Source organism: Falco cherrug, chromosome 13 (assembly GCF_023634085.1).
Source record: "Falco cherrug isolate bFalChe1 chromosome 13, bFalChe1.pri, whole genome shotgun sequence".
NCBI lineage: Eukaryota > Metazoa > Chordata > Aves > Falconiformes > Falconidae > Falco > Falco cherrug.
Window position 1 is genome coordinate 19,822,081 of NC_073709.1, and position 13,644 is coordinate 19,835,724.

At 58.4% G+C, this 13,644-nt stretch overlaps 1 protein-coding gene across 1 annotated transcript; it reads left to right on the forward strand.

Moving 5' to 3' along the window:
* The first annotated feature begins 241 nt into the window (after positions 1-241).
* On the forward strand, positions 242-4,852 carry SIX2 (SIX homeobox 2). Its single transcript, XM_055726175.1, has 2 exons — positions 242-1,109; positions 3,632-4,852. Exons 1-2 carry the CDS (start codon positions 550-552, stop codon positions 3,933-3,935), a joined length of 864 nt encoding a protein of 287 aa, XP_055582150.1. The 5' UTR covers positions 242-549; the 3' UTR covers positions 3,936-4,852.
* Positions 4,853-13,644: the final 8,792 nt, after the last annotated feature.

Here is a 13,644-nt window from a genome sequence, read left to right on the forward strand (position 1 = left end):
TTTCATGCCAGCTTAGAATAATATTATTTAAAAAAAAAAAAAAAAAAGGAGAGAGAGAGAGAAAGAAAGGGGGGGAAAACTCCGAGAGGGAGAGGAGCGAGGGAGCAGGGCTTTACCACTATATTATGTGGGATCTTGCGGCGGCGGGGGGTGGGGGGGAAGCAGGGAGATCCCAAACCGGCGGCCGAGGGGGGTGGGGGGTGGGAGAGCCGCGGCCGCTGCGAGCGCTGCAGATAGGAGACAAAAGAGGCACGAAGTTACTCTCGCAACTTGGACTTACAAAAAGGAGGCGGCCGGGGGGAAAAGCCGCCCGCGCTCGGGCTCCCGAGACTTTTTTCTTCGCTCTTCGCCTTTTTTCCCCGGCTCCCGCGGCCGCCCCGGGGCCGGGCCCGCCGATGGCCGCGGCCCCCCGCGCCCGGCCGTGACGCCCGCCCGGGCCCCGCCGGGCGCCGCCGCCCCGGGGCCGGCCCCGCATGCCGGGCGCTGCCCGCCGCCCCGCGCCGCTCCCCTCTATGCGGCCGTAGGGTGCGCGGCGGGGCAGGGCTCACCATGTCGATGCTCCCGACTTTTGGCTTCACCCAAGAGCAAGTGGCCTGCGTCTGCGAGGTGCTCCAGCAAGGCGGCAACATCGAGCGGCTGGGGCGGTTCCTCTGGTCCCTCCCTGCCTGCGAGCACCTCCACAAGAACGAGAGCGTCCTGAAGGCCAAGGCGGTGGTGGCCTTCCACCGGGGCAACTTCCGCGAGCTCTACAAGATCCTGGAGAGCCACCAGTTCTCGGCGCACAACCACCCCAAGCTGCAGCAGCTCTGGCTGAAGGCGCACTACATCGAGGCGGAGAAGCTGCGGGGGCGACCCCTAGGGGCGGTGGGCAAGTACCGGGTGCGCCGCAAGTTCCCGCTGCCCCGCTCCATCTGGGACGGCGAGGAGACCAGCTACTGCTTCAAGGAGAAGAGCCGCAGCGTCCTTCGCGAGTGGTACGCCCACAACCCCTACCCGTCCCCCCGTGAGAAGCGGGAGCTGGCCGAGGCCACTGGCCTTACCACCACCCAGGTCAGCAACTGGTTCAAGAACCGCCGGCAGCGGGACCGCGCCGCCGAGGCCAAGGAAAGGTACGGCTCCCCCGGCTTCCCCCGGCGCCCCCGGCTCCCCTGGCGCCCCGGCCGCGCCTCTGGTCCCGCTCCGCCCCAGCCCCGGCGGCGGGGAGGCCCGCGGGACGGCGCGTCCGCAGGGGCCGCGCTGTCGGGGCGGGCGCGCCCCGGGAGGCAGAGCGGGCGCGGCGGCCCGTCCATCCGCCCGTCCGTCTGTCCGTCCGCCAGAGGGACGCTGGGGCCCCTTCCTCGCAGAGACCCCGCTGCCCGCGCAGCCGGCGCGGCGGCCCCGGGGCAGCCCCTTCCGCCGAGCGCGCTTCCCACGGCCGGCGGCGAGTCCCGGCTGGGCAGCGCGGCCGCCTCCTTGCCCGCCGTAGCCCGGCGGGGCGCCCGGCCGGTGAGGGTCCGCGGCCCGGCGGCGGGGCCCGAGGGCGCGAGCTCCGCGCCCCGCACCGCCCGGAGCGTACCCTTGAGGGTTACCCGGCGCGGCGAGGGGCGGCCGGCGACGAGCGGGTCCGAGCGCCGTTAGCCGAACTGCCTGTCCCGTCGGCTCCTGGCGGGAGGCGGGAGACCTGGACAGGGAGCGACCGGGGCTGCCTCTTACCTCGCTCATCACATCGCAGTTCGTGTTCACTACCCAGCAAGGTGCTCACCAACGCACGTTAATGTGTGTATATTCTTAGACCGAACGTGATTCTGTAACAATGTTTGTCTCGTTAAATGGAGTGCAGGGACCATTAACTGCAGGGCAGAGGTTAGTGCCTGCATCCTCAGGTATTCGGGATGACTTTTCCGTCAGCAGTCCCTGTGCCTTAGGAAGACGGTTCGAAGAAGCAAAAAGCGTCCTCTAACTGAGCAGTGCCTCCCCGCTAGCTCGCTGAGTTTCCCAGTTCATACGGATCTGATAGTATGACCTGCGCGGTTAAGGGATTAGAAATCTCCCGTAGATCAGTGCCTCTGAGGAGACTTCTAGTTTTCATTTATTCCTAATATGTTTTGGAAATGGCCAGCGCCGCAGCTGTGCAGCCCGGCAGGTTGGGGCTCCGCACAGATTTGCTCCATACATTTCCCAAAATGGTGCTAGCGCTTTAATTTTCCTTCAAATCCTCGCAAGTATTGGTTTTACGAGATGTTAGAGATCCTTTTTATTGCTGATAGCAGGGACTCACCTTCAAATATCCAAAGGAAATGAAGGTTACACTTATTCCATTCTTTTTCTTTTTTTTTCCCCTCCCGGAGAATCAAATTTTAAAGGTCTCCAGAGACAAATAAGATTTTTGACATTGAAAAATACACTCAACCTAATATTACACTCCAGGCATTGGAAAACAGACCGTTCATGGGATTGTCATTCACTCAAGCAAACTTGTTCAAACAGAGCTTTCTTGTCTAATTTTAATTTTTTGGCACCAAGTGTCTCCAGCCACATCCTGCATCCCTTATTGAGGAAAAACCGTCAGCGCAATGGCTTCACTTCTCTCGGTCAAATCCTGCAGGATAGGGCCCCTCTGCCAGATAGTGTGTTTCAAAGCTTCCACAGCAGCTTTTAAATAGACTTGCAATGCCTTCAGTATTTCAGGCAGGGCTGAGTCTAAAGTATTTCTGCGGGACCTATGTCTAAAAGTCGCGTTAGCCTTGACTGGGCGGCCGTCCCCACCCCATCTTGCCCCTTTAATTTAAAAAAAAAAAAAAAAAGTGTCTATCTATCTATATATTTGCAAGGGCTTGGCCAGCCTCCAGCGATTTCCCGGTGTTTACCTGGTGATGAATTTTGAAATGATGCCCTGCCTTCCCGAGCCGGCCGCCGCTGCCGGTAGGCGCACCGGCGGTGCGGGCTCCCCCCGCCGCGGGGCCGAGCCAGAGCCCACCCGGGCTGCGCCCTCCGCCTCCCGCGGAGGGACGGGGTGATAGCAGCGGGCGTGAGGCGCATTTCCCGACAAGGCCGGGGAAATACGCCAGTTAATTCTGCTTGCTTGCTTTACAGTCCATATTGGGCTATGTTCTGAGCTTTAAGCTCGGGCGAGGGGAAAAAAAACCATCCGGTGCCTTAACCAAAGCCCGTCCCGCCTGACGCGAGCCTGGGAGGCTGCCTGGGGCACAGCGCGGTCCTGCCGGGCTGCGGCCTTCCCAGGAGAAATCGCGGCCGGACTTCTCTTCAGCTCCGGGAGCAGTTTTAAAGTTTAAAAGTTGTTTGTTGGTTGTTTTTTTTTTTTTATGTCTTCCTCCCTCCCTTCCTTTCCTTCCCCCTCCCTCCCCACGCTGTGCAAACGCTTTGGACGCAGAAAATGACGTTTTGGCAAATTGACACTTTCCGCTGGGCTAGTGGGAGACTGTTTACAAGCTCGGCAGACCTTAGACCTTTGTGCCAGATGAAGAGGCCTTGGAGGTTTGCAGATTTTGTAAACCCACTGTTCCTGCGCTCACCCCCCCGCCCGCCGCCCCGGGAGCCGGCTCCGCGCCGCCCGCCGCCCCCGCTCCCGCGCTGCGCGCCCCGGAGCGGCGGCCACACGGTGATTTCCCTCCCTCTTTTGTGTTTCCTATAGGGAAAACAACGAGAATTCCAACTCCAACAGCCACAACCCGCTCTCGGCGTCAATGAACGGGAATAAGACAGTTTTGGGGAGCTCAGAGGACGAGAAGACGCCGTCAGGGACCCCGGATCACACCTCCTCCAGCCCCGCGCTGCTGCTCAGCTCCAACCCCGGGCTGCAGCCCCTGCACGGCCTGGGCCACCCCCAGGGCCCCAGCGCCATCCCCGTGCCCAGCGCCGACCCCATGCACCACCACAGCTTGCAGGACTCCATCCTTAACCCCATGTCGTCTAACCTGGTCGATCTGGGCTCTTAAAACCATGTACACGCTCCCTCCTTCGCACCAGCCCTCCTTTACTCTATTTTTTCCTTTTTTTTTTTTTCTTTCCCCCCTTAATCTTACCAGAGACTCTGAAAGTGATGACAGACTCCTTAGTGGATGTGTTGTGCCCTTTGGCAAGCAGGCTGGCTGCAGGTTTGGAAGGTGTCGGACTCGGCTGTGGGCAGTGATGTTGTGAAAAGCCTTAAGGGTTGCTTAAAGGTGGTCTCAGGCATGTGAGGGCTGTTGGGCAGGAGCTGTGGTTTTCACACGGCAGGCTGTAAGGTGGTTCGGTGTAGCAGCTCTTTTCAGCCTGAACTTCACGAATCTCTCGGTGGTGTCATTCGATCGGGCCGGTCTGTGTGGGAAGAGGCACATTGTAATCTTTTTTTTTTCGGGGGGTGGGAGGAAAGGGGAGCGCAAGGCTGTTGCCATGCCTTTTTGAAAGTTACACATCGCTCCCGTTATTCTATTGTAGTTATGTATCCGTGGCAGGTGTACGATGTACAATTTCAACTAAGAATACAAAAGTTGTAGTCAAGTTATAGCAGCAACACGCGCTCTAGGCAGACTCTGTAACCTTCTTGTAGCTGATGCTATGCAGAGAGACGGCTTCTTCGGCCTTGTCCATGTTGGTGCTTTCGCCATTTGCTGGGTGGGAAAGGAAGTGATGGCCCGGCTCTGGCCCCAGAGGGAAACAGGGGTAGATTCTCCCCTCGGTGTGCAACGAGGGCAGGAGCGGGCTTTAAAAAAAAAAAAAAAAAAAAAAAAAAGGAATTGCTGCTCAAATTTAGACCTAAACGACAGTATCAACCGCAAGTCACTCACCTTAGTTTTTGTTTATTGTTTATATTATGTGAATACATTCTTTGGAAAATATTTCTGCTTTTATTTTATAATAAAATTTAGAAATCTAACTCGGCGTGCGGTTGCTTCACTCGCCTGCGGGGTGTTTTCGGCGCTCAGAGCGGAGCGGGCGGCCCGGTGGGCTGACGGTGCTCGGCCGGGGAAGGCGGCGGACACCCGGGCGGTATCGGGACCCCCGGGGCTGCCCCCCGCACCCTGTCCCTTTTGGGGGGTCCCGCCGAGCAACGCCCGGGCACGACGGGGCCGTTCCGTTCCGGCCCGGCCCGGGGAGGCGGCGTGCGCCGGGGAAGCGAGGAGGCAAGGGGAGGGGGAAGGACACGCGGTGCTGGCCCTAAGGGGAACGGGGAGGTTGCGCACCTGCTCCCCCGAGGGCACGGCCGGGCAGGCTGCGGGCTTTCCCGCCTCGGTGTCCGCTGGCCCCGGCAGAAAGTCGCCCCCCTCGCCCCGAGGGTGGGCGGCCAAGGTGAGCGTGGCCAGACCCTGCTCCGGGGTCCGGCACGGCTGGGCTGCAAGCGCCTTGCCAGCGGCTGTGGCAGTGATGCCGGGAATGGGATTTGTCTATTCCTCTCCTTTTCCTTTCTTTCCTTCCCCCCCCCCCCAACCCTTTTCTCTAAGCACCGGGTGGCAAAAGAGACAGGCAAGGTGTCTGCAAGTTTGCTTCATTAGAAGATAAGAGCTCAGGGTGATTTCATTACAGCTTGCACCCTCGCTACCAACTCTTTGCTAGAAGCCGAATGTGATACATCATCCGTTAAAATGTTCCTCTGAGCTTGCAACAGGTTTTATGCTTCCCCGCTCCCCCTCTTCCCAAAATGAATTTCTTGTGAAAAATAAACCGAGAAAACGATATGGCTTCAAGCGGGATAGAAATATGTGTAGATCAGCAAAGATCGTGTCCAGGTTTCAGACGCTGGCTGAAATTTCAATCAGCGGGAGTTTTGTGCGGGCAATGTCCTAATTTGATATAATCTGGGGCTGGATTAGCACCTCTGTGCGTTTGTGGGTGTCCGCTAAAAGCACATTTCTCTGAGGCCCCGTTAAAGGCTATAGAAGGGAAGGTATGGATGTCGGTAACGGGGAGGAGCGGCCTCGGAAAAAAGCGCTCTGTTGCTCGTGGTTATAAATCCGGTGTTCTCGTTATGCTGGGGTGCAGCGGGGTACGGCGTTACAGAGGAGACGATGTGGTATATTGCGGTTAATGTTTCTCCTCTCTGTTCTCTTTGGGGTGATGGTGCAGCAGCGGCTATGGTGCGGCTGCTGCCTCTGCTGTGGGAGCGTACCCGTGTGGTCCTGCGTGCACCAGGGTCTGAACAGCAGGTCCTGTTATTTCCGGTGAGGGGCATCTAATAATTTTAGCTATGAATTTTAATCCTTTGAAAATAAACATTCCACAAGTAGAGGAACTGCTGCTTCCTAAGGGGTACGGAAGATCCCCGCTCCCCGTAAAATAACACATGCAGCGGTGCAATATTGCAAAGAATGCATTAATTGGCTAGTTAATTATTTTGTATTTTTAGAGATAGAAGTAACTTCGGGAAGGAAAACAGAACGACTGGGTTAATAAAACATGGCCTCGAAACCGAAATAAAGCCTTAAGGCTTTGCCCGTGGAGAAAAAAAAAAAAAAGATAAAAAGTAAAGCCAAGATGGGGAACATTTAAAGAGGCAGTATGAAAACAGGATGGGGTTTACGCGGTTAATAAAAGGTCATATTGCACAGAGGAGACAGAATTCGATCGGGGAAAGTAAATGAAGGGCTGGCGGAGTGAGAAAGGCCCTTTGAAAGCGAGGGGCGATGAAAACTCCTGTACTTTGCAGCGATGATCACTTATATACGGAGAAAGGAGAGGGCGAGTCGCTGAAGTCAAAGACAGCTAGAAACAGAAATCATGCTGTAAGAAAAAAAATAAATCTGCAGGTCAAGCTAGCATTAAGGGAGCACTTCAAGCCCAGATGATGGGACATGTGTAATACAACCTGAAAATCTGTGCATGTTAAGACTCATCTTATCGGACTGTACTTGCCTTAGTAATGATGTTTGGTAAATTAATCCAAATCCCCCCGATTTTCCACGCACAAAAAAAAGTTCCCGATAGAGGAATATGCCGAAACTGACGTGACTAATCTTTGGTTTTAAACAGATTAGTTATGATTCACTAGCGTTACGTTACATGGCGCATATCTCATCCCAGGGTTGGTTGTTTACAGGGTACCCGCGCAGGTTTCGGGGCGTAAATAAAAAACCAGCCCGGATCCGGCAGGCTTTAGCCGTGAAGCCCGCCCTGGCTGTGCCCGGACTGGGGCCGGGGTGCGGCAGGCAGACCCCACAGCTCAGCCCGGTGGCTCGGACACCGAGGGGAAAACCGCGCTCCCTGTCTCTCTCCTATACGCGCACACACATACCTACATACACATACGCGTGCATATATATGTGTATATGAAAGTGCTATTTGCCCTCAGACTAAAACCTTACTAAATCACATAATGAATGCAGCATTTACGCCGGAACTGAAGTAATTCTGAAGATAGCAGGGCACTGGATATTCACGGGTACTAAAGCAGATTTGTTCTGCGGGGAAGCCCTGTGCTTTATTACATGAACATTACTGTTCTGGTGCTGTGCTGAAAAGGGTTATGAGAGAAATTGCACATTTGGGACAGAAAACAATTTTGGTTATCCTACCAGGGTGCAGCTCGCCACCCTGCCGGGGAAATAGCCATGGATGGAAGGGGAGAACATCCCGACAGGCTACTGAAGATGTGTCACAGTCGCATGCTTTACTGGAGACAGGGAGGTCGTTTATTGGGGTAAGAGCCTTTCCTATGAGTAGGGCAGCGTATGGCAGCGCTTGCTGGTTAAATGCCTTCCCTCTGCAAGCCTTTGCAGGAGCTCGGGGGTAAACAGGACCTTCTGGGAAACACAGTCGCATCTCATCTACAAGGCTTTGTGGCTCCGTTTTCCTGTAGATAGTTTTAAGTCATTTTGCAGACATTCAACATGACCTACATGAGAGAAGTCGCCTGCTTGGTGCGTTTCTTGGGGGCTACGTTCGCTCTCCTGCCCACCCCTGGCTCAGCCGTTTGGGCCTAACCGAAGCCTCGATGTGTGTTTGAGGGGGGCTGCTCCAGCCCCAGAATGAAAAGCCTTGGAAGTGCCTCTGCCTGCCCAGCGATGTTTGTGTAAGGCACTCGGGCTCCTGTTACCAGACCCGGAAACAAAACCTATTGCCTTCTTTAGGAGAAACAAATGCAGCCCGGTATGAGCTGGCTCTTGCCTTGAACAAACCCTCGCTTGAGCATGACAAATAATGTAGGGGGATGGCGATGAAAACACTGGCCACTGGCCCTTACTGCAGAGCTCTTTAACTTCCTCTGCTTAGTGAATCAAAACGCTGCGGCTCAAACAGCCAAGAAAAATATACTGAAGGGAACTTTCAGTGCTTCAGCACACAAGGAAAAGGTGAGGGTTTTGTCGAAGGAGAGTAGCTCAGGGGTTTGGAAAAATACATACTTAAACTTGGGAGCTGGGCCGCGCCATCAGCTTCTTGCCATTTTGCTGCAGGGAGCGGGGCTCAAAGCTTCCCCTCCCTGCGCCGGGGAGGCGGCTCCTTGCTCGGGGGAAAGGTCTATCTCCTTCCCGCTTAAATAAACGGGAGTGGGGGTTGGTTTGCCTGTTGGTTACGGTTTCTTTGCCGGGTTTGGGCGAGAACGCTCTATCTCCAGCTCTAAACATCAAATTACCCTTTCCCCGCAGTGCCGGTGCGCCGCAGAGCTGGTCCCGCTCCGCGCCCCGGGGCACCGGGAGGCGGCGGCTGCCGAGCGGGCGGCCGGGCTTGCTGGGAGGCAGAGCAACAAGCTGCTCCTGCCTCCAGCCCAACCCGTGTCCTACAGGAAAAAGAGAAGACAAGGGTGGAAAAAAAAAAAACAACACAACAAACCTACTCCTTTAAAAAACAGACACACGGAAACAAATTGAGACTTCACCAAGAGCCTGGGACTCAGAGGGAAGCGGAGAGGGTTAGTGGGAGCTAAGGTGAACAGACAGGTAAAATGACACATCAGCAAACAGTGCTGCTAAGGAGAGGCGGGGGTGAGGGTGGGGTGTGTGTAGAAATCACTTGGAAAGATGAAAATCACACATATGCTTCTGATGACCCCATGAGATGTGAAGTCCTCCAGGAAATACATATTTGAAACAGCCAGGAAAAACAAACATGCCTTTTATAGACTTGCCTGTCCCACCATGAAAAATGCAAACCTCGGTATGGTGCGTGTGTATCTAGGGGGTGGGAGGGAGGAAGGGGGAATAGATTTTGTAAAGAACCCGATGAAAGCTACCTTCATCAGGAATATTCATTTGCGCTGCCCTGCTCTCCAAAAGTAGGCTGCAACGTGAAAACCGAGGCAGTAGTTAAAACTACCGTGTGTAAGACGGACATCTGAGTCTGAAAAGTGACTGTCAGGAGCTCGTCTGGGTGTCAACACAGGCAAGAGTGGTTGGCAACAGTGAGGAAGAAGAAAAAAGAAAAGGGAGTGTGTGAAGAGTTATAGAGCCTACAGGTTGCGGTAAAATTGGGCAAAGCCCACTGAATATTGGAAGAGCGATTTCTAGCCTTGCAGGAGTTCGGGTCTGGGCAGAGACACCCCCCGTCCGGCCGTTGCAAAACGCGGGTTTAGATGCAGTTGTGCTGGGGGTCGGGGGAGGTAGTAGAGACTTGATCCAAGCGCACTTCAGCAGTAGGAGCATCATCGTCGTCCCCACACACCCCCACACACACCGCCCACCCTGCCCACGGAGCCGGACACAGTGACCCCGCTGCCGGCAGGCTCCGAGCGCGCATCTGATCCCGCTCTCCACTTTCCACCGCTGCCGCTGGGAACCCCCGGCCTCGGCGGGGAAGGGACAGGTCCGCGCCCACCGCCCGTACCTGCTGTCCCCTCTGTGGGACCCGACTTTCGTCCGGTGCGTGGGAAACGCCGGCGGCAGGTGCCCCGGGGGACGGGGCCGCTCCGGCAGCGGACGGCACCCACACCGGCGAGGACACGCGCTCTCGCGCAAGGAGATGGCGAGGGTGCATGACCGGTCACCCGTCGGTGGGACATCGCCCCCTGCACACCTCAGGGTGCTGCCGGGGGCAAGTGACTCTGGACACCTCTGGTTCAGGGGGATGCGTTTAATCCAAAGGGACTGAATGTCGTATCCCTGTTGTCACTTAGGAGCTGCGTGTCAGGGGAAAGTATTAGCAAAGCCTGAGTTAGTGGCACCCCCGAGGGTGGCCCCACCCGACCACCGAACACAACCGAGCCAGGACCCCTCGGCTATTTACCCCGGCGCCGTGAAACCAAGCGGCCCCCGGCCCTCGCTGCCGGGGGTTGTTGTGCTGCGGCAGCCGGAGCCACCCCGTCGTAGGGAGCCGGCTGTTTCCCACCGAGGGGGCACGCCCGGCCGGCGGGGGAGCTGCTCCCTGCGGCTCGCCCCTTCCAGCCCGCTCCGCTGCCCGCTGCCAAAGGCGCAGGAGCGGCGCAGGGGCACGGCCTCCGCGGCGGGCACAGGGGCTGCTGGAGCGGGGAGAGGGGCTCCCAGGCCGCTGCGGGGCCCCGGACGAGTGGGTTTCCCTCCATACCCTGAGATATTCGGTTACACATGAGCCCAGCAGCTGCTCGGGGCGAGGTGCCGCAGCGCTACGCACCGCGCAGCGAGCGAGGCCGCAGCTGACGCTGGGGAAAGGAGGGGACGTTTAAAACTTAAGAAACAGCTTGGCACATCGCTCTTAGGAGCGTGTCGAGCGCACACCCAACAGAAATACCAACAACTGGGAAGTCAGGACGGTTTGGAAACCTCCCGGAATCAAACACCACCAGACATGGGGCAGGGAGGTGCTGACAGCGCCGCGCAAGGCGTGGAGCCGGGCGGCGGGGGACGCCCACGGGTGGCCGTGGAGAGTGTGGCGTGGGGGCAGGCTCGTCCCTGCGCAGCTCACCTCGCTGCCCTCCCAGATTAGAAGGGCCGGAGGTGTGTGATGCCACCCTACTGGCGATTTTGGTAGAAAGCGAGGCGGTGGGAGGCAAGAGGCGGTGCTGGCGCCGGGCTGTGCTGCGGCGGCGCTGTGCGGAGCCGGGCTCGGTCACCCCGAGTGCGCCCGGCAGATGCCAGTGCTTTCTTCTCCGTAGGTGCGGCAGATGCGCCACGGTGCCGTGGCTCTGCGGCGTGGTTTCTGTCGGAGAAAAGCCCCAGATCCCTTTCAAGCTTAGAAGGGGCATATTTTTTTCGGGCGAGGCCAGCACAGCGAAAGCGACGGCATTTCCCACTTACACGCTATTACTTTGAGATCTGATGATTATTTCTGCCGGTCTCCGAGATGCCGTCCTCGCGGGGGATCTCCGGAGGTGGAGGAGGGCGGCCAGTCGTTCTCCCATAATTAGTCTAAATCGCGTGTCTATTACCTCGAGTAGTGTCCGGCGATGGCAAATGAAGCCGCCCTGACGATACTCACCCGGGCACTGCTGCCGTCACCATTACATTGAAACAAACTCCCCGAGCCTGCGGAGGGAAGGACCGGGTTGCTGCACTGCCCGTCCCCACCGCTGCCGCCGGCCCGACCCTCGCCGGGGGCCCCGCACGGGCGGCGCGGCGGTGGGTGCCCCAAGGAGAGCCTGGCCCTCTAGAGGCGTCCCGGGGAGAAAGAGGGCACACGGGCGAGGGGCTGCCCGAAACCGCTGCCCGCAGACCTGACGTCTGGGAAGGGGCCGCAGAGGCCCGTCCCTCTGCATCGCCCTCTGGGGCAGATCGTCGAGGGGCGCGACGGGGAGCAGCGTCCGGAGGGCGCAGGCCCCCCAGCCAGCCTTTCACCCCCACCGCCCTCCGAGCCCCCCAAACTGCTTGCACGGGCTCGCTGGAGCCGGGGCAGCCCTGAGACAGGTGGTAGTGCGAGAGAAGGCTTAAGCCTCCTGCCTACCCGCTCGGCTGGCATGCGCTGCCATTACGATGGTATCTCGCTTTTGGAGGCATTTTATGGCTGGGGGAAATCTAATCCGGTGAAGAGAAAGGAAGAGAATACTGTTGGCATTGAATGAACTCCGTGTGGTAATCTTCGGGCAAATGTGCGAGTTTCCATGCCAAAGCAAAGTGTTTTCTCGTCGGGTCTGCTCATACTCTGAAGGGAGGCGAAGACACCATTTAAGAAATCCAGCTGGTTGCAAATCATACATTTAATCTCTCAGCTGGAATGATTTAATGGATCAGTATCGAGTAACAGTCCTGGAAAAGTAGCCTCCTAAAAAAACAGAGATAAATCCTGATTGAATAATAGTAAATGAAAACCGTGGATTACAGGGACTGCAAGACAGTATTTTCTTTGCAGTTCTCGGAAGATGCTGCCTCAGAGGGGCCAGTCGAGCCGACAAAGCCCCGCGTGTCATTTTGATGTTGGCGGGGGCAGGTCCCGGCAGCCTGCCCTGCCCCCCCCCCTTGGGGCAGGCTGCCCCCCCTTTTCCTCATGCCCCGGGCACCTTCTGAAATGGCTCCTCTGCGGTGCAGGCAGCAGAGACGAGCTTCCCCTCCCTCCGGCGCTCCGCGGCCGGGCGAGCGCCGACGTGCCCGGGCCAGAGGCGCGTCTCCGGCGGGGGCACCGGGGGGCTCCCCCCGAGGGGGCACCGGCAGCCCAGAGTCACGGTGGGCGGCCTTGCCCTTGCCAAAAGCCACCCGTCGGCCTTGGGCCGGCCCAGGGGCCTCGCCGGGACTTTCCTGTTTCCAGCAGGGGAAGGCGCAGAGGCGGGGGAAGGAACTGTTACGCCGGGAAAAGCGGCGTTTTCCCCCGAACTGTGAAAACAGGAGAGCAAACCCTTTGCCCCTCTGCGTCCTTTCGGGACATGTCGGAGACAGAAGCGGCACCGGGGCGATTGAGGACCCGGGGCGACCCGGGGCAGCCCCGCGCTCCACAGCCCGCTGCCGGTGGAGCCCGCGGGGGTCGCTGGCGCTGGGGTCCCTTCGGCGGCCGGGGCTCTGGGGGGGCTTTTTTTAACCCGTCTATTGCCGTAACTTTAACCGGCGTCTAGCAGCTCGGGCAAAGCCGTCACTGAAGGAAGGCTCCCGGTCGGGAGTGCAAAAGCACTTGACTCACCTCGCCCCCGGCCCAAGGGGAGGTCATTGCCGCGCTTAATTAAAAGCGCTTCCTCGGCACGGCAGGTGCTTTCCTGCCAGCGGCCCCGAGGCCTGGGCTCCCCGTGTACCCCCCCCCAACCGCTCTGTGCCCCGCTCGGGCCTCGGGGGCGGCTGCCATGCGGCGCCCCGGCCGCTAACCCCCACAGCGACGTGGGGCCCGGGTGGGGAACGCGGCGGCGCTGGCGGGGCCGGGCCGGCGGCACACGCTGCCCCCCGCCTCCCCTCGCCGCCCCGGCGAGCTGCCCTTCTCCGTCCCGCAGCGGCGTGGGCTGGGGGTTCACCTCCCCACCCCCCCCCACCCCCCCCCCCAAAATATCATCCCCTTCTCAGCTCGGAGGAGCAGGAGTTTCAGGGGGAGAGGTGGGTTTGCTCTCACGTTTCCCGGCGTTTCGTGTTACCCGACGGTGAGGCACCATCGCAGGGCGTCTCTGCAGCGGGCTCAGGGGGGTGTGGGGTGGGGTTCTCCTCTGCGGGGGGTGGGGGGAGTTGCTGGGAGCAAGGATGAGGGGGCAGCGCGGCAGGACGGCCGCCGGGCTGGGCAGCATCGCCTGTATGAGGAATGTAATGCGAGGGCGAGCGGCGTCAGCGCAGCGTTGGCGCGTTTTTGTCGTTAGATGTGCTCCCATCGTAATAGTTGTTTATATTTACAGGGCATTCCTGAACGCAAACCACACGCTCA